The sequence below is a fragment of the Abramis brama genome (assembly GCF_963993115.1).
Source record: "Abramis brama genome assembly, chromosome: 12".
Lineage (NCBI taxonomy): Eukaryota > Metazoa > Chordata > Actinopteri > Cypriniformes > Leuciscidae > Abramis > Abramis brama.
In genome coordinates, this window is record NC_139974.1 from 13,567,604 (window position 1) to 13,592,527 (window position 24,924).

The 24,924-nt window shown below is 36.3% G+C and overlaps 1 protein-coding gene across 1 annotated transcript in view; it reads left to right on the forward strand.

The window, feature by feature from the left end:
• The first annotated feature begins 2,566 nt into the window (after positions 1-2,566).
• nudcd1 (NudC domain containing 1) overlaps positions 2,567-24,924 on the forward strand; it is a 28,259-nt gene continuing 5,901 nt past the window's right edge. The window contains exons 1-8 of the mRNA XM_084131234.1: positions 2,567-2,814; positions 3,145-3,299; positions 7,509-7,697; positions 7,878-8,067; positions 8,703-8,891; positions 12,990-13,197; positions 15,408-15,552; positions 16,761-16,886. Coding sequence (XP_083987360.1) covers positions 2,700-2,814; positions 3,145-3,299; positions 7,509-7,697; positions 7,878-8,067; positions 8,703-8,891; positions 12,990-13,197; positions 15,408-15,552; positions 16,761-16,886 — 1,317 coding nt within the window. The 5' untranslated portion in view covers positions 2,567-2,699. The remainder of the gene's footprint in view (positions 2,815-3,144; positions 3,300-7,508; positions 7,698-7,877; positions 8,068-8,702; positions 8,892-12,989; positions 13,198-15,407; positions 15,553-16,760; positions 16,887-24,924) is intronic.

Here is a 24,924-nt window from a genome sequence, read left to right on the forward strand (position 1 = left end):
CGCCGCATATTCAGCATTACTGAAGCGGGAATAAACATCACAGTCTGATTATCTGTTTCTATGATGACAAGCAGCCCAGTCACACCACTATGAATGGCCGAAGTTACACATACGGTGTTTTACTCAATTGAGGCTAAACGCAAAGGTTTTTTGATTACTCACTCACTCTGAGTGACTTCAATGTTAAGTCAATGTAAAGACGCGTTTACGCGCGTCTAGGTCCTGGGCGCGAAGGCGTTTCGCGCGGCGCGGTAGACGCGAAGCCCGAATGAGGCGAATTGACTTTGTCGGCCCGACCCGACACATTAACTGTAATTATAAGCCCGAGCCCGATTTAAACCCAGGGGTGGCGCCAGGGAAGTTGAGATGAAGCAAAGATGAAGTTGACGATCGCCATCTCCGTAGTGAATGCGCATATATGGAGAAATGCATGGATTACATCAGAGTGTTGCCTGTTTCTTTTCGTTTTGAATTGTTTCGTTTAAAGACATTTCAAGCTTTCTTTAGATATATTTCTTAATATTCTCTTTGAGGCAGGCATACACTTAGTTTCGGTTAATTTATGATGAGATGCGCTCCAGTTAACGTGCAGTGCAAGTGACCGCGGCGCGCCTATATGATTATAGGCTATGTCTGCTATATTTGCTTCTTATTTATTAAATACATGCAAATCGTTAATGAAAAATGTATTAAAATTAAGATACAATTTATACAAAACGAAATTCACTTTAAAGAAAGGTTTTCTACAAAACAAAACTTAATGAAGTGGTCAAAATCATGTCTGACCCACTCCAAGTCTCCCGATATACTGCACATCCTATCTTACTCGTGCTGTTCACTTTTCATAAATCAACATAGATGGAAAAAAATAACATTATAATATTTTAACAAATATGAAACTAAATGAAACTAAATTCTCGGGCAGAGAATCTAAGCTCTGATTTATCTGATCCTGTCCATTAGCTTTGATCCATGTATGGCTTTTCAGAATGTCACCAAGTACAAATATTTATGTAATTTTTCAGCGCGAAAACTCTAGCTAGCTAGCTGGGAACAATGAAAAGGGTCCAGAGCAGCAAATGCAGTTGAATGAAGTTCATGTTCTCATGATTTATTTTTATGAATAAAAAAAATGTTTCAAAACATCCCCCCCTCTGTTTTTTTTCACAAATCGCACCCTGATATATATATATATATATATATATATATATATATATATATATATATATATATATATATTAAAAATGATAGAAATGTGAAAATTCACACTTACCTATACACAGACTCACATACCTGTTAAAGCACGCACTCTTGGGAAATCCAAACAGCAGTGGCTCATTTGTTAAGAGGAGCTCTCTCTTTTTATAACCTACTACCAGCCCCCAGGCAAGAAGAAATTCGCTTCTCCTTTGTGTCTCAGGTGATCACGAACATTGCTGTCATTCTACAAGCTAGACATTTATTCTTTCTCAGTGTACCTTAACAAACACCAAAAAACCTCACAGATAACAATGCTTAAAACTCACTGAACTTTGTGCAGTAATGTCAACATCACTTTTATATTCAAATGGTGACTAAATCTGAATAGACTATTTAATGTCCCTTAGATGTAATCCATTTAAATGACCTAAAACAAGATGAAATAAAGAAGATTTACAAGGAGAATTCTTGAACTTATTCAGTGATAAATCATTGGCTATGCTTGAGCAAAATGTGTGTCAGAATCAATGCAACAAAACAACAGCCCATATATAAAATGATGATTTCAGGTGATTTTAAGATGATCATGTCCTGATGAACAAGATTTAGGATAATTTATAATTTAACAGCAGTGTGTTGTGCTGATACTTAAATCCAAATGTGATCTCTATTCATCTTTGTTGTATTACATATAGCCTACAATTTTTTTAATTATTTTTTGCATGACAGGCCAAATTTGAATAGTGAAGCATGCAACAGTTTTCATCACCAGGGAAATTGTATCAACTAAATAATTAAATAATTAAAATTAAAGTTAGTTAGATAAAAACATTCACACACTTGTTTGTAGTGCTGATGAATGACTTTCAAGTTCAATTACAATACCTGTCATTAACACAGATTATGTTATACTCACATCCACCAAATAGCCTATAGGCTAAGTGTTGATGAATATTATGAAAATTTATTCTGGAAATATATATATATATATTTTTTTAAAAACGCTCATGCTTAATAAATAGGCTTGCCAAATGCAAATCCACTCCAGCATGAGTCACAAAGTAAAATGTATTGCTAAAAACAGTCTGATTATTTGCATAACACATTTACACATTCCAGCTATGTGTATACAAGTGTACAAAATAAAACAAACTGTCTTTTATTGAAAAAGAAAAATACTATTTTAGACTGTTTAAACTAGAGTTAGATAACAAAAGTTAGCAGTTACATCTTTTTAGATGTAAACAAATGAAAAATAAAATGTAAACAAATATATTTCAATAATAATTGATTGATTATTTATAAAACGAAACCTACAGAGACTCAATTTCCCAGAATCCCATGCGGTCGGTCCGTCTGAAAACTTGTCCGGGTTTTAGCGTGTGCATTACAGTAAAAGCTTATTTCCTGTTACTAGCAACGTTAGATTTTGGTTTTATTAAAGACATTTGTCCTCGAGCTGAATGTACTGTTTCTTTGGAATATAATTTTTAAGAAATATGGCTTCACCGAATTGCTCATTGAAGGTAAACAGAGAGTTGCTGGATCCCAGTTTTGAAAGTTACAGGCTTTCACTGGACTCTATTCCTACTTACAATGTAGAACTTGATGCAGGTGAGAAAAACATTTATTTGACCTGTTATAGTCTGTTTTTATTCATTGTATAAGTGTTTATTTGTTGCTTCAAATCAGCGTGACATATACCAAAAGGCTTTTGTTAACCGCACTGTGAGCTGTATTGTCATTAAAACAGTCCTTCTAAACCACATTCAGATAATGCAGCTCTACAACATGTGCAGTGCTTTTTATGAACTACCAAATGTGTGCATCTTTGTTATGATCTTAAAGTTAGCCCAAAGCTGTGTTTAGGGCACATGACATCATATATGGTTTGGGATGCCTTTTCCAAGTCTGCTGCATCAGTTATGCGTTTCTTTCTTTCAGCTGTGGCTGAGGTTAAACTGAAAGACAGTCAGTACACCCTGGACCATGTGAGAGCATTTGGTATGTACAACTACCTTCATATAGATCCCTGGTACGAAGACAGCGTCTACTTTGTTGACAGCAAGGGCCGGGTTCTCAATCTAACAGTCACATTGGTGAGTCTCTTAATTTCATTTCTGAAATATGGAGTATAAGGGCCATATATTTTGATGAACTTATATTTCCACCCTGGAGCACATAGCTACTGTACTAAACAGGTAAATAGGTACTCAGCAAACTTCCAAGGATGCCACTGGACTTCAAGTTATGTAATTTTATATATATATATATCCCCCTCAACAACTTATTTTTATTGAAAAACATCACAATCTTGTATCTTATAGCCTAGTATTACAGAATGAATCATGTGTAATTCATTTAAAGGGGTCCTATTATGCCCCTTTACGAAGACTTGATTTAGTTTTTGGGGTGTACTAGAATATGTTTTCATGCTTGATTGTTAAAAAAACACATTTTTTTTCACATATTTTACATTATAACAGCACCTCTCTACCCAATCTGGCTCGAACACGGCAACACACCGATTTTGATGAAGCCCCTCCTTCCGAAATATGAAATGCGCTGTGATTGGTTAGCTGGCCTAGTGTGTTGTGATTGCCACCGTTTAGCGCGTGTTCGGGAAATGTCCCACCTCCATAACTGCGAGTTCTTCTCTAGTGGAAATATGAATAAGGATGGCGTCAATTTCAAACGAATTCGAGCACGATTCAGACCCTGACAATGTTAACAAACAAGAGGATCGTGCAGAACAGATTTTATGCACGGACTCTGCAAGCACGGATTTCCTAGGACGTTTCAGAGTGGTATGTTTTTTTTGTAATTTTCTTATACATTTGATATGCAATGTTATGTATATTGCATATACAATTAATGTTATTTAATTGTGATATTTATCGGAAAACTAAGGTAATACAAACAGTAATAGATCACAAAACCATGGTTAATTTTCCTAAGGAGCGGTGAACCGTCAAACAAAAAAAGCAAGAGCTTACAAAAGCAACAGAAATCAAGCCGTTCTCCATAAAATGTGCAACGCACAGATAAACATTGGGGTTATAATGTTCAGGAAAAGTGTTTAAAATACATTTTAACCACTCTAAAGTTCGTCAGCCATAGGAAGGTCAAACAAATGAGTTTTGGAAATGGGGTGGGGAAAAAAAACACTTCCACCAGGCCTCGTCCCCTTTTTTGTGTATTCTGTGGGCGTGGATTATTTAAATGAGTAACATTGTGACTTCATAAGATCTGGAAAAAACGCGTTGAGGTCCAAACAAGTCGTCCGTTGTAGTTCTTGGAAAGTGGATTCTTGTCATGTAAAATATCTCCCTTGGAGTGGAGCTTTGTAACCTTGCAGATCTTTTTTATGCTCAAACAGCTAAATTACACACTAAATAAAGTGGAAAAGCATTATAGGACCCCTTTAATATCAACACTCCCAGTTTCTGTTAATAAAGAAGTTTGAAAACAAGCAATGCGGTCATAATTACAGCAGAGGTACAAGGTGAAAAATCTTAGCCAATATGGAGGGCCTTCTATTATTGTGTTGAAAATGGGCGGCTTTTGAGTTAAAAGGTTGACAAACACAGTTCTACAGTGGAAATATAACATATAGAAGTATGTAAGTATGTTTACAGTTCTATATGTTTTGAACCAGGGGATACAGCTGTGTCAAAGGATGTCTTAACTTGAAGGGTTGTATCATTCTAGCATTTAATGCTAAGGAGGACTTTAGCCTACAAACCTCAGAAATGCAAAACCTCAATGCAGCCTGCTGATTGAGAAACATCCAGCATGTAGTTTTAGACTTTCTGTTTTTTTATTCTACCAGCAGAGGGCATTCATGGTTTATAGTTGTGTCAGGGTAGAAGTTATGATCAAATCTTGAGCTTACCAGTATTTAAAAAAAAAACAAAAAAAAAACCTTACTTGCTTATCTTGTTCATTATTTTACTAATTTGCTTTATTAAAACCACAGTCATCTTATAAATAATAGAAAGCAGTTTATAGTGCTCATAGTGTAATGACAATCTAGGGATGTGAGGTATTTCCACATTTATTTTTGGTATTGGATATTTAATTGTGCATGTTCATTTAAATCTGTTTTAGCTTACCTTCTTCTAAAAAAATTATCTTTAAAAATGAATTTATTAAGACTGTTAAATGTGCAATTCATGTTCATGTTGTCATGCCTAAATGATTTTCTGTTTTTTAGTGTTTTAATTTTAAGGAGTTTGATTTCAGATGCATTACTTTCTCAAAGGAATCAAACAATTGCTTAATAAGTTAACATTCACAAATGCATAATATAATTTAAAATTCACAAATGCAGAATAAGATGAAATGCAGCATGTTTTGTTCTGAGCTATTTTTAAATCATATGCTGATGATTTGAATGTAATTTATGTCTACTATTGCTACTGACATGCTGGGTTAAGAAATTACTCGTTATGAAATATGCCAGTTGCGCTATAATTACAGTTAACATACTGCAATTATCTCTCCTTGGGGACTGTTTGTATTCTCTCAAAGGGACTAGAGGGGCATTTTACCTCTGGGAAAGAAGTGAAAACTGAGATGGATCTGTTTGAAGCTCCATGGCAACCAAAGGCCAATTGCTGCCCAATTCTTTGGAAAAATAGCTACCTTATAGAGAGTGTAATTGATGATTATTAAGTTCATTGTAATCCTTTTCAAATTGCTGCCTTTGAAGTTCAGGAACATGCAGACTTGGATGTATGACACTTATTAGTTTTACTTCTTAATAGTTTCATTGGCTGTTTAAAAGATTTTTGGCTAGAGGTTGATTCAATAAGCCCTTGTAAAGAAAATGATCGTAGTGAGATGGTGGATCGTCGTGGTACACAAAACAAGTTCTTTCACATTAGGGGTTGAATTTATGTTAACTTGTGCTTTATTATGCTTAGTGCTTTATTAGTTTAGTTTTAATCATCTGAACTGGTAACCAGAAAAGTTCAAATTCATTCCCTTTACGGATTGATCCATTGATGTTCCTACCTCACTGCAATTGCATGTATTTTCCATTTGCATTGTGCACCAAAATACATACACAGATTAATCATGTCTATATAAAAATATCCCTTTTAGTGTATATAGCACTTAGGTATGGAAGCTTGTTTCTGCCACAGAATAAAAAAAGGTAATTGGCACTTTTTATCTTGCAATTCTCGCAATTGCAAGAAAAAATTGTCAGAATTACGAGTTTATATCTCACAATTCTGACTTTGTTACTGGCAATTCTGACTTTTTTCTCTTGCAATTCTGATTTTATAACTCGCAATTGTGAGTTTATATCTCGTAGTTGTGAGTTAGTGAGTTAAAAGTCGAAATTATCTTTTAAATTGTTTTATTCCATGGCAGAAACAAGCTTCCGTTTTCATATGGAATTCCCAAGCTGCTAAAATAATAAATAAATAAATAAATAAATAAATAAATAAATAACTGCATAAATAAATATACTTTTTTTAAAATACATAAATAAATATACAAAGAAATGAAAACAAAACAAAAATAAATGAGTAGTTATACTTTTATTTCCTTTTTATGTATAATTGTATTTTTCACATTTATTTTTTCATTTATTTATTTATACATGTATTTATTTCCAATAAATGGAAATATGTTTGTAAAAATAAATAAATGTGGAAAAAATATAATTATACATAAATAAGGAAATAAAAGTATAACTACTCATTGATTTTTGTTTGTTTTTTACATTTCTTCATATATTTATGTATGCATTTTTTAATTTTTTTATTTATAAAATGCTCGTTTGGAGTGTTTGTTTCGGAACTATTTCAGTTTGTTTAGGTGTATATGAACATGGCAAAATCGGTCCGAGATCGCCCGTACAAGGTGGTCTCGGCCTGCTTGAAAATGAACTCTGGAGCGGTTCGCTTGTGGTGAGAAAGCAATCCAGGCTGTACCACAAAATATGATGAATAATTATGTAAGTTGTGTGAAAAGCAGGGTTTTTGCCTGTGGTCAATGCCTCTCAAAATGAATCGTGGGTTAATCTGGAGCAAAGATGAAGTGAAATGCCTAATTGAAATTTGGTCTGGCAAACTTTGACTAATTTACTCGCATATGACTTTCATTAACAAATTTTGGTCCGTTTAGAAATGTTTCCTTGTGAAAGTGAACCGAACCCAAAAGAAATCGCAACATTGTAACAATTTTAGGTCTGAAAATGCCCTTAGACTTCTGTTCCCTATGGTGTAGAGACGGTTGAGGTGTGGTTTTCAGAGACAGCATAATTGACAGGTGTCCATCTACTATTTTCCCAGGACACAGCCTTGGGCAAACCTCGTGAGATGTTCCTTTTTGAATCGGACCCAAGCTTGTGTGAGGGGGAGCAGTTGTGCGCTTCCCTGAGCCTGACCTCCGCGACTTGGGCCGCACTGTCCGATGGAACCGGAAAGTTGACTCTTTTGCGTACCAGCAAGAGGGGAGAGAGTTCACATCTTAAATGGGAGGTGGGGGAAAGTCGACCAGTATTTTTACTTAAGTTACATTTCTCACTCATCAAAATATTTGTTTTTAATTGTTGGTTTGAGATTGATTGAGAGTTTAATTCATCTGCTATTTTCCCATGACATTTTTTTACACATTTACATATTTTGCATGTATGCTGTTTTTTGTATTTTTACTCCCAGCCGATGTTCAGTGAGCGTCTAGGAGAGCCGTTCATCATCGTTCACAGCCTGGCTCACGTGCGCTCTCATGTTCATACCATTGAAGTGCTGCTTCTGAGAGTCCAGAAAGATCCATCTGATACCAAAGGCAGCGGTTTCTCAATCTCACTGGAGTGGATCACTGTGGACAACTCTTTTGGGGAGGAAGAGAGTGAGTGTCTCCCTGTTGTTCAGCTCAATTTATAAACAGGAACTGCATATACTTTATACTTTTTATTACCAACAGTTAAATATATGTTCATTTAAATTTAAAGCATTTTCAAGGACCTTTTTGGACATCATTGTATATAATGTATATAATGATCAACTGCATTGATCACAAATAGCAATATTGTGAAATAATATTACAATTTAAAATAACACTTTTTTTTATTTTAATATACAGTATTTATGTAATTTATTCCTGTGATGCAAAGCTGAATTTTCAGCAGCGATTACTCCAGTCTTCAGTCACATGAGCCTTCAGTAATCAATATTGTAAACATTTTTTTTTTTTTTTTTTTTTTTTTATGGAAACCACAATACATTTTCTTTTCCAGAATTCTTTGATGAATATAAAGTTCAGAGTAAATATATAAATGTCTTCACTGTCACTTTTGATCAATTTAATGCATCCTTGCTAAATAAAAGTATTAATTCCTTTCAAAAAATCGTAAAAACTTTTGAGCTGTTAGCTAGCTGTATAAATTGAAGATATCATTTTGGGTTGGAGGTGCTGAAAAAATAAAGAAGGAAAAATATATAATGTAGAAAAATACAGCTAGTAAAGTGCTTTCTTTCTCACAGGTGAGGAGAGGAAGTATGGTATGAGGAAGAGGAGGATGATGAAGGGCAAGTGTGTCCCCCACTATGCTGCAGTGGAGCCTCAGGGTAAAGGAGTCGTTGTAGCCTCAGAGAAGCCATTCACTTTTACTGAGGTGGACGGACTTCCGCTTGAAGAACCACCTGCTGAGAATATGGAGGTGGAAACCTCAGGTGAGAACCAACTGTCAGGGAAACAGAAGGTCATATTGTAATAAACATTACATTCAGATAGACAAAACAATCTGAAATAGTCCCAGGAACTTCTAGAAAGTACAGTTTCACCACCACTCTAGGTTGCACTTTGACAGAACCCTGAAAGCCTGGAAGAAAAGACATTTGAAGTAGTCCCCAATCCAACTAGAAACTCTCAAGTGCTGCAGTCTTGAGGTAGTGCACTTTCATAGAATCAAGAATCAGAGGCTTTTTGTATCCATAGAAACATCAGAAAGAATCATTCGAATAGAATTCCTCAAATAGACTATGATGAGGACTGGAGAGGACCATGCGCTTCTCTACTGCAGTGGTCATCAAAATGGTTTATTTTTCTATTTTGGAAAAAGTTTATGTAAAGTAGGCTGATTTGTTTTATGTAAATACAGGGCAGCTGCATGACACATTGGAACGAAATATATTTCAATTATTTTCTATGTGATAGAATGAGGTTTAATAAATAGCAAGTTTTCGTGCTACAATATCATATATTGAATCCTGTCGTGACAAGCAGTTCATGTTTATTTATATATTCTGTGATGAAATTGGTCTGGCATTTTGAACGAACTAGCACCTCGTTTTCATTATCATTTGACATTTTCTTTATACCAGTGAGTGCTAATTGCAAATATTGCTTCATTAGTAGTGCTCAGACTTGGACAGTAGAGTCTCTTCCGGTCCACAATTTGTTTATGTCCTCACTTAAAAAACAAGAGTTTTTGTGTTTGAATTCTTCCTTTCTAGCAATCCTAAAATAGTCAATGATTGAATTCACCAAAAGCTTACGACAAAAATTCCAAACATATCGATAATTATCTTAATGTCCTCTTTCGCTCATTTCCTGTTTTTCTCTCTAACACCTGTATTATTAGTCATCTGAAAACCTGCGAGAGAGGGAACTTTTAAAAGGCCATTTGTTTCCTGTGCTCCCTTTGAGCTTTTTTTTTTCTGTGACATAAAGGAGGGATCTCGCTTCATCCTCTTCCTCTTTCTCTCTCTCATTTTAAGAGGCTGAGAGTTCTGAGAGTCTCCATTGGTAGGTAGATAACATGGAGGTGCATTAGCTTGTTTCAGAAAGAGAGGTCGACCTTCCTTAGCCACAAAAGACTATTAATGGTCACACGCACACCAGACATTAATACTCTGTTGATGGTGTGTTGATTTAAGCGTATATATATATTTAAGTATATATATGATGAACACTGTAATCAGAGGGTGTGGAGAATCAATGTAGTGTGAATTAGAAGTCTTTTTGGACAAGACAAAATCTATACGATTTTGGCAAATATTAATAATTATTTCTCTCTCTCTCTCTCTCTCTCTCTCTCTCTCTCACTCACACACACATGAAATTTCCATTTATCCATGGAACACAAATTAAAACAATGTTAAAAAAAATTAACATTTTTATTCTTAAAAAATCAATTTTCACCCTCTTTACCCCTTAGAATTAAGACTTTTATTTTATACATGACCATTATTGTGATTAATTAACCCTTTCACTGGTCACATGGTGACATGAAAACATGGACAAACAGACATGACTTGTCACCCTATAAATAGACAATATTTTTACAATATTTTATATTTAGCCTCAGTGTTCACTTATGTCAGTAATTAAACTAAATCAATAATCACATTTCCTATGACCATTTTCGCAATTTCTATTTCTGTAGTATTACAAAGAGTATACAGTTTTTGCTACTGTACTTTTAGACTTCCATTATGTAACTTACCTCTATTGTGAGTGAATAACCTTTTTGCAGATCTACTGACATTGGCGGTTACATTGTAGGTCATCGGTGTAAAAAAAGCTGCTAAATACTCATGTGGGCAGATGCATGTGTTTATGGTTGTGATGTTTCTTAACAAGCCATTTTTGCTTTTTGGATTTAGGGGAGAGTTTTGCATCATGTCTACATAGTACATCAAACTCTTATTTCAAAAAGAGCAAATCCTTTCAAATTTCAAATCCTTTTTTCCATGATATGTCCCCTTTATACACACGCAGTCAGAGTGATTTAGCAGTGTCACGGAATATCTTTGCCCTTCTCTTCATTATCCTGTTTTGCTCAGCAAGAATCTGGTTGAGGCGCAAGTTGACTAGACCTGCAACAAAAGAAGATAATGAGCATGCTGCTCTCAGTCCTCATCGCACTCTAAAGCAGCATTATGGCTTGAGAAAATTGTTCCAATTTCAGTAATAAGGTTTTGCCAGCACATCTAAGACTGTGCGTGGGTGAGTCTCCGACCCTTATTTCCTCATCCACCTCTCTTTTTACCTTCGACTTCTGATTAAGAGATCAACTACCACAAACTTTTGTGAGGAATTCAGTTAGAATGAATTTTAGCCTGCTTATAGTGTTGTATATTAGCACTTGCTGTATTCCATCACCCGATTCACTAGTTAAAATGAGAAACATGGCCAAAAATCTGTGCCGAATGCAGTTTGCATTGTGCGATTTCCCCATGTTGCAGGTTTGTTCTGAGTGCTACTTTAAGCTGTAGAGAATGCTGCAGATTAACATGATCTGGCAAACTTTACTGGGGCTGTACAGCATAAATCCATCACTGTGATCCAAACACCTGAATCAGCTCTTTAAAATGCTAAGTGTGCTCAACTACATCATCTGGATGCCAGTGTGATCAATAGAAATGTACGCAACCATATTCTCTCATGCTCATTTATCTCTCTCAAAGCTGCATTTATTTGGTCAAAAATACGGTACAAACATTAATATTGTGAAGTATTAGTACTATTTAAAACAACGGTTTTCTATTTGAATACATTTTACCATGTCATTTATTCCAGTGATGGCAAAGCTGAATTTTCAGAGGCCTTTAGTGTCAATTGATCCTTCAGATATTCTAATATGCTGATTTGGTGCTCAAGTAATATTTATTATTATTATCATCAATGTTGAAAACAGTTGTGCTGCTTAATATTTTGAGGAATTTTTAGGATTCTTTGATGAGTAGAAAGTTCAAAAGAACAGCATTTATTTGAAATAGACATCTTTTGTTGCATTATTAATGTCATTTTTGCTAAATTAAAGTATTAATTTCTTTAAAAAGAAGTAGTCTACTGTAAAAGTACTGTATATTGACACAAAGGTTTGCAACATCGTCCTGAGAATACCTCCTAAATTTGCCTGGCAGCGCTACCTACTGGTTAAAACCATATAATAAACTTTATAAAACCACCACCAGAGGTGCCATAACCAAACAAATCTACTTAACTTTACAGTTTTTGTGCCACATGTGTATTTGTCTCCTGTCATTTCTGCTTGCAGCTATAACTCTGGAAAAGCAGAAAATGTAATTGTCGAGAATTGCTTCGGTTTTCATCCAGCGTGTCGGATTACAAATTTGTCAATTAGCTCATACTTTTATCTGAAGTGACCTTTGGTACACAATTACCACAGTCCACCCAGGAGCAACTTGAGTTGGGGGTTTGAGCTCTAACTACTAGGCTTCACCACCTCATTTGACCAACTCTTACAGATCCAAATCCGATCCAAAGATAAGAATTCTTATGTTCTTTATATTTAAGTGTTTGTTGCTGTATAGTAACTACATCATCAGAACTCAACAGCATGTAGACAAGGCTTTTTCTTCCAATTATATTAGATTTTCTCAACAAAAGGGCACACAGAGTTATTACTTCTATTGCTAAATAATTGACACAGAATGTCATGCATATACATGTTTTATTTGTCATCTTTTGCAGTAGTGTCACAGTGACCTAGAATTCTCCGAACTCATACTTTGTATTACGCACAGTCACATAGTTCACCATAGTTAAATGATGTTTAATAGACAATGAAATTGAACATAACAAAATACAGCTTAGTCTCAGTATTTTAGAAGTTGTTGTTTTATCACTTACAGAGTTGTTTTCAAGATATACTCAGAAAATCTTTGTCTGTAGTGTCTCTTACCTGTTTTAACAAAAAATCATGTGTAAGTCTACCAGGTATCTGTAAAATTTAGTTATGCATTCATCCATAAACATCTGCTTTGTATCAGGTGTCACTTCTTCCATTGTTCCTATCACAGATCCCATCTACTTCTGGCAGCAAACAGAAGAGGATGTGACTGTTTGTGTGCGTTTACCTGAAGGCACCACCAAAGATGACATCCACTTCAAGCTCACCGTTGATTTTCTACGTGTCAGAGTAGGAGATTATGCACCGCTGCTGGATGGGCAACTGTTTGCGCCTGTAGATCCTGAGGCCAGCACTTGGACCATTCAAGATGATAAGAGGTAAAAATATTCTGATAGTAGTTGGCGCAACAAATTGTTGGTTTGTTAAAAGATTTTTTTACCCAGAAAATTAAAGGTCTTCTAAAGCCATTCAAAAGTTTTGTGTGAGGAACAGACGAGAATAACTTTAGAATGAAATATACCTCTCAAATCTCATATCCACAATAATGTTATATAGTCAGCTAACATAGATGAGCTTTTGTCAAAATTGCAAAAAGTGATTGTATTGGAAGTATCAGTAAGCAAAAAGAAAAAGAAAAAAACTTTGCAGTTAAACTTTTGTAAAGAATAAAAAAAAAAAAAAGGGCATAATATAAAGTTTATTATAAAGTGGGTTTGTTTACCCAAAAATTAAAATTGTCATCATTTACTCACCCTCATGTCATACCAAACCTGTAAGACTTTGGTTCGTCTTTGAACCACAAATTTTAATATTTTTAATGAAATCTGAGAGATTTCTGTCCCTCCATTGACGGTCCGTGCAGCTACCACTTTGTCGCTTCAAAAAGTTCATAAAGAGATCGTAAAACTAATCCATTTGAATTGCTTTAGTCCAAATTTTCTGAAGAGACACGATCACTTTATATGATGAACAGATTGAATTTTCATATGGATTCGTTTTATGATCTCTTTGTGAACTTTTTGAAGTGACAAAGTGGTAGTTGTGTAGCATGTCAATGGAGAGACAGAAATCTCTCAGATTAAATGTCTTCATTTGTGTTTCGAAGATGAATGAAAGTCTTATGGGTTTGGAACTACATGAAGGTGAGTAAATGATGACAGAATTTTCATTTTTGAGTCAACTAACCTTTTAATACAAGTTAGTATAATATAATATAAGCTCACGCATGCAAGAAATTGTGGCAACAAATTAAGAATTACTTTCCATGATTTATTAATTTTTGGCTGTGTTTATTTTGGCCATGTTTTATTAATTTGTTCCCTTATTTCAGGTAAATCGTGTTCACGTTGTTGTTGTCACGCTGTTACAAATTAAATAAGTAGTGGAAACAAATTCTTAATTTGTGGCCGCAATATCTTGTTTTTTCCTCTGCATGTCATCTGTGGGACTCTGTGATAAATATTATTTCTGGAAACATTTTAAAATCTGAACTACTTAACCGACTGGACAAGATTCTTAATGTCGTATGGACTACTTTTATGTCTTTATTTGGAGATGGACAGTCCTTGGTCACTATATGGAAAAGAACAGCCTGGACATTCTGCTAAGCATCTTCCTCTGTGTCCCACTGAAGAAAGAAACTGGTCGTAATGACTTGAGGGTGAATAAAGGACGACAGAATTTTCTTGAAAGTAATGGCAAACCTGAAAAATGTTACTAAAGCTTATGAAGTTTCACATTATGTCTTGACAAAGGCTAAATATATTGTGGATATGCACAAGAGGATTTTGGCAAATGTTGAGCTGAAGCAACGCATATGGAGAACAACCGCCCACATTGGTGAATGTTTATGAGAGGTGTGAGTTGTCACTGTGCCTCCGTACACATTCATCACGTATCAAGAATTGAAAGGTTTTAACAACTAGTCATTTCTCAAAAACACGATTAGAGCGTTAGTTGTTCATCGGATTTGAATTCCCACATCCGTCCCTTCATCCGCTGTGTCTTCCTCTCTCTAATAAACATCATCTCACGTCTCGTTCACTCACCACCTCCTCCGGAGACACAAACAACCCCTCCACATTGTTCTCTGTCCTCTCGTCTATGTTTCCAGATCCTTGATTTTAATAAGAGGCCCCTGATGACCCCTCTTGTGCTCTTGAGTGTGTGAGAAGGACTCCGTCTGGGTTTTGTTTTGAGTGTTTATACGTGCGTTTATGTTTTCTCTGTCTGTTGTGTTTACAGTCAATGTAAAAGTCATTTGCATTTGTATGGGAACCCAAAGCGGCCTTTGTTTGAGGCATATACAATATAATGGAATATTTGAAAGGAATTATTTTCATCAGATGCAATTAAATAGATTGGAAATATTCCATACTTAATAGTACTTGTACATCGAGTTCAAATTGAAAAGCAAGTCCTTAATGAATGACTGAATTATCAACACCAAAATGTGTTTTTATTCAGTCATCTATGTAATAGGAAATCATTTAAACTTCATCCAGAAGAATGAAGAATTTTGTGATGCACTATGAAAAGATGTTCAACCATGTTTATCTGTAATTATTTGGAGTTTTTGTGTGTGTAGTTTGGAGGTCAGTCTACAGAAGCGAAGTGAAGGCCCACTCTGGTCCGAGGTGGTTCTGGGGAACCGGAGAGGAGAGTATCTAATGAATGACGAACAAAAATCGCAGCTCCAGCAGAAACTCTCGTATCTCACTGCTGAAGACCTGGTCAGTTTCTTTCAATAACTTTTGAAACACATTTTATTGGGGCAAAATTGCTCAGTTTGGTGGGAAGGACACCATAGCTGTGGGACTATGGTTGTTCATTTTTGGAAAATTTGTATATATATATATTTTTTTTGTTTAGATTTATCATAACTTTAAATGTGAATCATTTGTCATGTCATGACATGACATGTTTTTTTATTATTTTAATTTGTTCCTTGAGGTACACTTATAATGTTAATTAAGTATATGCATATGCAATTTTATTTCCATTATTTTCAACCTTCATTCTGATCTTCTGTCTGAAATCAGCCGTTTTTAAGGGACGACTCCTTTAAGGCTTGCCAGTAAACTGCCACTGTTATGACTGGCTAACATCATGGCATAGGAAACAGTATCAACACTCACTTGCTGTTGCATGTGAGAAAGCGTTTTGAAAACGTTATCCATATAAAACCATCACTTACAAAACATTATGAAATCATTAATTTATGGTTTGTGATGCCACTGCTGTCAGATCCAATGATGACTTACATCTTTCAACAAAAGTTGAAACTCTCCATTACACTGTCCCTCACTAACAAAACAAAATGCTCCGAACAAACATATAATCCTTCAACACGATCCGGGACGCCATAAAAACAGAGACACAAACAATATGTTTAAACCATCTTCCACTCTTCCATTTGTCCTGTTGTTGACAGACTCATGTGCGTGGAGTATGTCAGAAACTGAACGCACATCTGTATGCTGTATGCAGTGTAGACGGTGTCCGTGATTATAATGGGTTCTGTTTGCTTTTGACGTGATGCTCGCATCCAATATAAGCAAATGTCAACCATTAAGTTACTGAATGTCAGTGGGCGTATTTGTCAATGTTTCGCTCTGGAGGCAGTCATATGCAAATCTATTTTCCTGTGTGATGTCACAGGTCTTCCAATATCAAAACGAGCTGTTTCTGGAGCTTGATTAAATAAATGCTTGGTTTATAATGAGGAAGACGTTTTAAGCTATTAAACTTGCAGAATGCTTTAATGGTAGAAAGACCTTTTATATGTCAAAATATGATTTCAAGTGTCATGACCCTTTTAGGATTTAATGACTATAAAATGTATGCATAAAATATATTTGAAAAGTAGTGAAAATAAATCATGAAGGCATTGGGAAAAGTTTCAAAAATGTTAGTATTTGTTTCTGATTTGACTTCATAGAATCCAAACCCAGAAAAGGACAAGCCCCCTTGCAATGCTCAGGACCTGGAGGACTGTGACATGTTTCCGGAGGACAGCTCTACACTGATGCGCTTTGATGGTGCCACTCTGAAGCCCACCCATGTGGTAAGGCCATAGAAACACAATAGAGTGCAACAGTCGGGTCTCGGATGAAAAATAATTATTAAAAATAACTTTTACACACTTTTAAAGACAGGCCTACTGTGAGTTTAGAGGTTGTCATTCGATGGTATGCGCTTTTGCTGAATCTATCTGTTCATATTATTTCAACGTATGTTTTTTAAATCGTTTTTAACAGGTGAATTAATGGTGAAAAACTACATTGCCCATGATGCTGTACCGAAATTTCAGCTAATCAGAAAGTCAAAACACAGAGCTTCCAGAGAAAACACACACTTTAAAAAATGCTGGGGTTGTTTCAACCCATGTTTGGTTCAAATATGGACATTTTTAAATACAGTTTTAAACCCAACAGTTGGGTTGAAAGAACCAAGCATTTTTTAAGATTTCACTCTCATAAAGCAATCTAAATGATGTAATTGAGTCGGTTTCCCCTCGCTCTCAAAATACTTAAATAGGTGTATACGTTTACATTTTGAAATAAATGTAAGATTATTTATACAGAAATAATCAACTTTAAATGAAAAGTTTTATATTTCTCCATCGATTTGTTTTATTTGCTTGCAGTGGTTCATGGGATTGGAGTTCTTTCCTTCAATAAAGCCATTAATCTTGCACATTGTCTTTTTGTCAATATTTTTTTTCTGCTTAAACTCAAAGTTTGTAATGTTGTGCTTCACCTCGTAGTTAGTTGGTTTGGCTCACTGCTTATAACAGTTTAACAAAGACTGTAAAATATCTCTATGGGAGAAATTAATGGAAAAAATAATTCTGGAACCAACACAGCTGAAAAAGTGGGCAGGCACTGTTGCACTCTATAGGCTGGTAGAATGGCAATTAGCATAAAACATAGGTCCTTTAAATGGGGAGGGCTTCAAAGTCCAGATGTTGTCTGTAATTTGTAAGTTATATTTCACATAATCATTTTAGGTGTAAATAATTGTCCAGACCATGGTTGCACTACTGTGATTGAGGTCTATGCATGTTTAGATAATAAACCTTAATTTAAACAGCGTGGCACAGTGTGGGAAAACTACATTTATTTAATTTCATTAACATTTCGTTATTAGCTTAAATTGAGCATTAAGCATCTTAATATTGGAAGATTCATGAATTTATTATGGACCCCTGGCATGTTGGTGACCTGGGCGACCACCTATATCACCTACAGGACCAGTTGGCTCTGCTTTAGAAAATTGTGGCAGTAGCTTAAAAAATAAATAAATGCATTTAATCTGGTGTGATTGTAAAGATTTCATTGCTTTCAGATCAATGTTTAAATTGCTACTGACCTAACACAGCTGTTATTTTGTTCAAGTTCCCATAAGAGGCTAATGATGTGCTTTAAGAGAAACGCAATATTGATTTTTCTCTCCTGGCATCTTGTGCTTCAAGTAACATTCCTGCACTTGATGGTTCGGCACAATCTAGCGCTAACTGTCTCTTTGACATGTAATCAAGGGATCAGTTACCTAAAAGTGAAGTGGCTGAAAACAAAGATAGTAGTATTATGATGGCTTACTACTTAGATTTCAATAGGTATTTTGTGCCAGAAAACTCATTTAATCACAAATATTGGCTTTTATTATCGGTACAGCTGTGATAATCAAGTCAAGTCACTCTAGTTGTTTAGTATATGGATTGATTATACTGTACATATTCATACAAGACGGAATGAAAGCCTAATTACACCTGATTATGAATAGTTAGTAAATGAAAGCTCTTTAGTCTTCATATTCATTTGGCAAACACTTTTATCCAAAGGGTTTGACTCAACTATTGTTATTGTTAAAAATAATAATAATAATAATAATAATAATAATACAATAAAAGTATTATTAATATAATAATTATTATTATTATTATCCATTATTATCACAGTCTTCTGCCTTTGTTTTGTAACTCAATATAGGTCTTCTCATCCTAGATTTCACTTTTGCCTGTACATGCAGTACATTTTGTAAAGGCTTTCAAATGTTTGTTTTTTTCTTTTGCCATAGAATAAAATTCCCAGTAGGACCCCCCTTCTCACTTCTAAATCACTTGCATAGATGCAGCGAAACACACTGACCTTTCCCTGAGTGCACTCTCTCACAGATTGCCAAGCCGCCTCTCTCCAGGTTCTGAGGAGAGCCTTGCCCATGTCGACCTCTTCAGAGATTTCAGACTGCATGTTTGTTTCCCCTTAGTGGGTGCGTGAGCAGACCTGAAAGAACTTGTATTACTTTTTGTGTTCCTGAAGAGTTGCACCTCTTAGAGACACACACTCATCTTTCAACTGAAGCCATGACAGCAGCAAGTAAAGGAGAGGGTTTGACATTTACTGTATATCTGAATGATGTGTATCTCAAGAGCTCATCACCACCATTTGAGATGAGCTTTTCCGTTAAACATAAACCAAAAAATGCTTGAGATGCAATGATGTGGATGGTTATTTTAATATTTGAGATGAGATCTGTAGTAAATGAACGATTAACCCATCAGCTCTCACTTGAATATATATTTTTTAAACCTGTATGACTTTAGTTTGTGGAACAAAAAATTAGAAACTTGGACCTTAGAGACTTTCAAAATATATTTTTTGTTTTACATTGAAAAAGTTTTTGGAATGATGCTAATTAAAAATATTGGGTGAACTCTTCCTATTCATTTATTATTTTAAAGACTAATTTTTATTTTCAAAATGTACGATTTTTTTCCAGTGATGCTATTAATCATTTACTAAGGCTGGGCATTGACACAAACTCTTCACGATTCAATTCGATTAACAACCCAGCACATAGTAGGCCTACAGACTCTCTATTTGTACAAATTGCTGCACAATTATTTAATTCTGAATTTTGCACACATAAGTTGAAAGGCTTTTGTTTGTGCATAGTAAAACATATCTGCAACATTTATCAATTTCACGGATAATTGTGCATGTATTTATTAATTAGCCCTATTATCTTAATGAATAATGCAACAAGGATGAAGCATGTAAACTGCATTGTTTGTTTATTCAGAATGGAATGGATCGCTAATGGATTTTGACCACTTAATTAAGTTTTGTTTTGTAGAAAGCCTTTCTTTAAAGTGAATTTCGTTTTGTATCAATTTTATCTTAATTTTAATAAACTTTTCATCAACCAATTGCCTGTACTTAATAAATAAGAAGCAAATATATAGCAGACAATATAATCATGGAGGCGCCAGCGCGCCGAGGTCTTGCATTGCACGTGAACTGGAGCGCATCTCATCATAAATTAACCGAAACTCAGTGTATGCCTCACAGACATGAGAAATACATCTGAAGAAAGCTTGAAATGTCTTTAAACGAAACAATTCAAAACGAAAAGAAATAGGCTACTCTCTGATTATGTAATCCATGATGTGGGACCTGATATTCATTTATGTGATATTCATGCTTTTTTTTTCTTACAGTAAGGCTGTGTGTCCACCAAAGCGTTTTTCCACGCGGCTGGCGTGTTTTTTCAATTGTTTTCAATGGGAACGCCGCGTTTTTTAAACGCCATGAGCGTAACGAGGCGCTGAGCGTCTTTTTCACGCTGAAGCGCTGAGCATTCTGCGTTTTTTACAGGTCGCCGAGAGTTGAAGAATGTTCAACTTTGGGTAAAACGCTGCGCTCATCACTGTCACTTTTTACCCAACCGACCAATCACAGTGGAGGAGGGGCGGGACTAAAACCACACCGACCAACTGTCACAACGTTCTTTCTATACAACGACATCAACCAGCAGAGCTAACCAAACAAAATGAATGAAAAATAAATTTTTAGTATGAAACAAATTATCTGCGAACTCAGTTACAAGTAAACTGTGCTGCGGATATATTCTGTATCATAGCAACGAAGCGTCTCAACTGAAAAAACACTGCGCTGCCAAAACGCTCTCAAGCGCCCACAGCCAGGCGTTTTCAGCAGAGCGTCTAGCGTTTTCAGCTGGCTAAAAACGCTTTGGTGGACACACGGCCTTAAGCACAGTCCACAAACAATCTCAAATGCAAACTCCCTATAATAAGACAAATCTCTGGAGGCATGCTCCAAGCACGCACTCTCATCTCATCCCTTTTCCCACATTTGTAGTAATGATACTCTAACCAAACCGGAAATTGTAACACGTGAGCACGCGAAACTTTCTCGTGAGCACGCAATAGTTTCTCGTGCACGCGATAGTTTCTCGTGCGCACGCGTTTAGTTTCTCGTGCGCACGCAATTAGTTTCTCGTGCGCACGTGAAAGTCCTTTTTTTTTTTTTTGCAAAGGTCCCCTCAGGGGCTCTGTACTTTTTACTTGTTTTTTTATGAAAATAAAATTTTGCATTGAAGAAAAGTAGATGTTTGTTTGTATATGCTGTCAATTGTAGTTTTTTTGAAAGAAAATCGGAATCAGCCAAAATTGGTATCGGCAGCCAGGTCACACTTACAAAGAAAATCGGAAATCGGAATCAGCCAAGAAAATTGCAATCGGTGCATCTCTAATCTTTCTCCTCAATGTTAATCTAACAACAAAGACAGAAAATCACTCACTGCTCCTGACTGCTTGAGCCCTGCTGGAGCATCTCTAAATATTCACTGTGCTATTAAATTAAAAATAGAATTCAATCGAGCAATAATATGAACAGTGAAAGTAACAGTACAATACAATACATTTTAACAGGCACAATTAGGCATAAAAATAACTGAAAGAAATGTCTGTTTGCTAAGCCAACTAATTTTATTCATATTCTTTTGGTTTCTCTGCTCAGTATTTAAAAAAAAATTAAAAATGCAATGAAAATACTGTAAAATCAGTACTCTGTGTTGGCAAGCAGCTGGGTAGATTACTTACAAATTGTAATTGGTTACTGATTCCAAATTACATGACAATTTTAGTTAGTAACGTAATCCATGACATTACATATTTAAGGTAATGTATTCTTTCTGACTACTTTTGGATTACTTTTAGATTAATCTTGACCTAACGTGTTTATCACATTGATTTGAGTTCAATAATCTTGTACCATATTGATATAAAAATGCAAAGAAAAAGAAAATATATTCCATTCTTTGTAATGAACAACATGAAGTGCATTAAATATTACATTATGTCAGGGTTTCCCAGGCTATTAAGTAATTAAATCATAAACATTTTAAATGAAAAATAATTAATTTAAAAATGAAAACAATAAAAATAAAACACTACTAAAAAAGCTATTTACCTGCATGCCATGTGACCATTAACTGACATCAGAGAACCGTTAACTTAATATTATTAGGGCCCGAGCACCGATGGTGAGAGGACCCTATTGTTTTTGCTCCATTTATTAGGGCCCGAGCACCGATGGTGAGAGGACCCTATTGTTTTTGCTCTTCTTCTTCTTCTTCTTCTTCTTCTTCTTCTTCTTCTTCTTCTTCTCCTTCTCCTTCTCCTTCTCCTTCTCCTTCTCCTTCTCCTTCTCCTTCTCCTTCTCCTTCTCCTTCTCCTTCTCCTTCTCCTCCTCCTCCTCCTCCTCCTCCTCCTCCTCCTCCTCCTCCTCCTCCTCCAAAGTGAATCGCTTTTTAGAGGGCCTTAACATGCTCGAAAACTCATGAAACTTTGCACACGCTTCAGAAGTGGTGAAAATTTACGTGTGATATGGTTTTCAAAATTGGGGGGGGGGGGCAAATTCGGTAAATTATTGCCCCCACATTTTGCCCCGGCTCTAGGTTTCACGTACAGGTATGAAATTTGGTACATGCATGTAATGACCCAATACCTACAAAAAAGTCTCTTGGAGCATAGCCCTAAACACAACAGGAAGTCAGCTATTTTGAACTTCCTCCTAGATTTTGTGCATTTTTCGTAATATCCTGATGTTGTACTTTAACGAACTCCTCCTACAGTTTTGATCTGATCCTCTTCAAATTTGGTGAGTGTAATCTTAAGGCCTTTGCGGCGTCAAATTGTGAAGATCTTGAGTTTTCGTCGAAGGGTGTGCCCTCGGCGGCCTGACAAATGTTCACCCAATTTCGGCCTTCTGGTGATATATGCATGATCAGATAAGTTCAATATTAATGTTGCTTGCAGTTCCGATGTTGCTAGGCAACCACAGACAGCCTGCAGTAACTTAGGCATACAATTTCCAATCTGCCCCAAACTTCACATCTTTGATAAGGGCCTGTTCACATATCGCGTCTTTTGCGCGCTCAAGTTCGTTATTTCAAATGTAGACGCGCGGTATGCGCGCTCATAATGGAAGCGACGCGGTCGCGGTGCGACGCGCTCGTTTTTTCCAAGCGCGTCCGCGCCGCATCGAGATAAAAACATCTCAACTTTTCAGAATGCCGCAAGCGCACCGTAGGTCACGTGACAAGAACCACGCTTAGCAACGACAGACGCCTCCGGAGCCCAACCGCCCTAGCGCTTTGGAAAAATGAGAACGCGGCGCGCCTAGCGTTTTCTACGCGTTTTTAGGCGCGATATGTGAACGGCGCCTAAGAGTCCTGTCCTGAACACATGACCATGCTCATATTTGGTTATAGCAATAGCGCCACCTGCTGGTAGCAGGAAGTGTGGCAAATACAAAACGTGCTCGAAAACTCATGAAACTTTGCACACGCTTCAGAAGTGGTGAAAATTTACGTGTGATGTGGTTTTCAAAATTGGGGGGGGGGGCAAATTCGGTAAATTATTGCCCCCACATTTTGCCCCGGCTCTAGGTATCACGTACAGATATGAAATTTGGTACATACATGTAATGACCCAATACCTACAAAAAAGTCTCTTGGAGCATAGCCCTAAACACAACAGGAAGTCAGCTATTTTGAACTTCCTCCTATATTTTGTGCATTTTTCGTAATATCCTGATGTTGTACTTTAACGAACTCCTCCTACAGTTTTGATCTGATCCTCTTCAAATTTGGTGAGTGTAATCTTAAGGCCTTTACTAAAGGCGCCGGGTGGCGGTGGCAGGGTTGCGAGGGCCCTTTTCATCGCTGCTTGCAGCTTTAATTCTTCTTCTTCTTCTTCTTCTTCTCCAAAGTGAATTGCTTTTTAGAGGGCCTTAACGTGCTCGAAAACTCATGAAACTTTGCACACGCTTCAGAAGTGGTGAAAATTTACGTGTGATATGGGTTTCAAAATTGGGGGGGGGCAAATTCGGTAAATTATTGCCCCCACATTTTGCCCCGGCTCCTGGTTTCACGTACAGGTATGAAATTTGGTACATGCATGTAATGACCCAATACCTACAAAAAAGTCTCTTGGAGCATAGCCCTAAACACAACAGGAAGTCAGCTATTTTGAACTTCCTGTCAGATTTTGGGCAGTTTTTGCCATTTCCTGATGTTGTACTTTAACAAACTCCTCCTACAGTTTTGATCTGATCCTGAATTTGGTGAGTGTAATCTTAAGGCCTTTGCGACGTTAAATTGCGTAGATCTTGAGTTTTCGTCGAAGGGTGTGCCCTCGGCGGCCTGACAAACGTACACCCAATTTCGGCCTTTTGGTGATTTATGCATGATCAGATAAGTTCTCTGTCAGTACTGCTTGCAGTTCCGATGTTGCTAGGCAACCACAGACAGCCTGCAGTAACTCAGGCATACGATGTCCAATCTGCCCCAAACTTCACGTTTGATAAGAGTCCTGTCCTGAACACATGACCATGCTCATATTCGGTTATAGCAATAGCGCGACCTGCTGGTAGCAGGAAGTGTGGCAAATACAAATTACTTTAACAAGGAAGTGTGGCAAATACAAATTACTTTGACATAGTCCTCTTATTTACATACAGCCCACCGTGCTCTGTTTTCCTAAAGGCGCCGGGTGGCGGTGGCACGGGTGCGAGGGCCCTTTTCATCGCTGCTTGCAGCTTTAATTATATTTGTATTGGCTTAAATCTCAGGGGGTACTTCAAGTAAATATATTAGGTCAAAGAAATGTCAGCTAACAAGAAAGTTGGGGAATCACTGCATTGTATGCAAATATGAAATGATGTGAAGAATTTGTACTTAATTGTATTTAAAAGACAAAACCCTTACAAAGATATTAATGCATGGTTAAATGA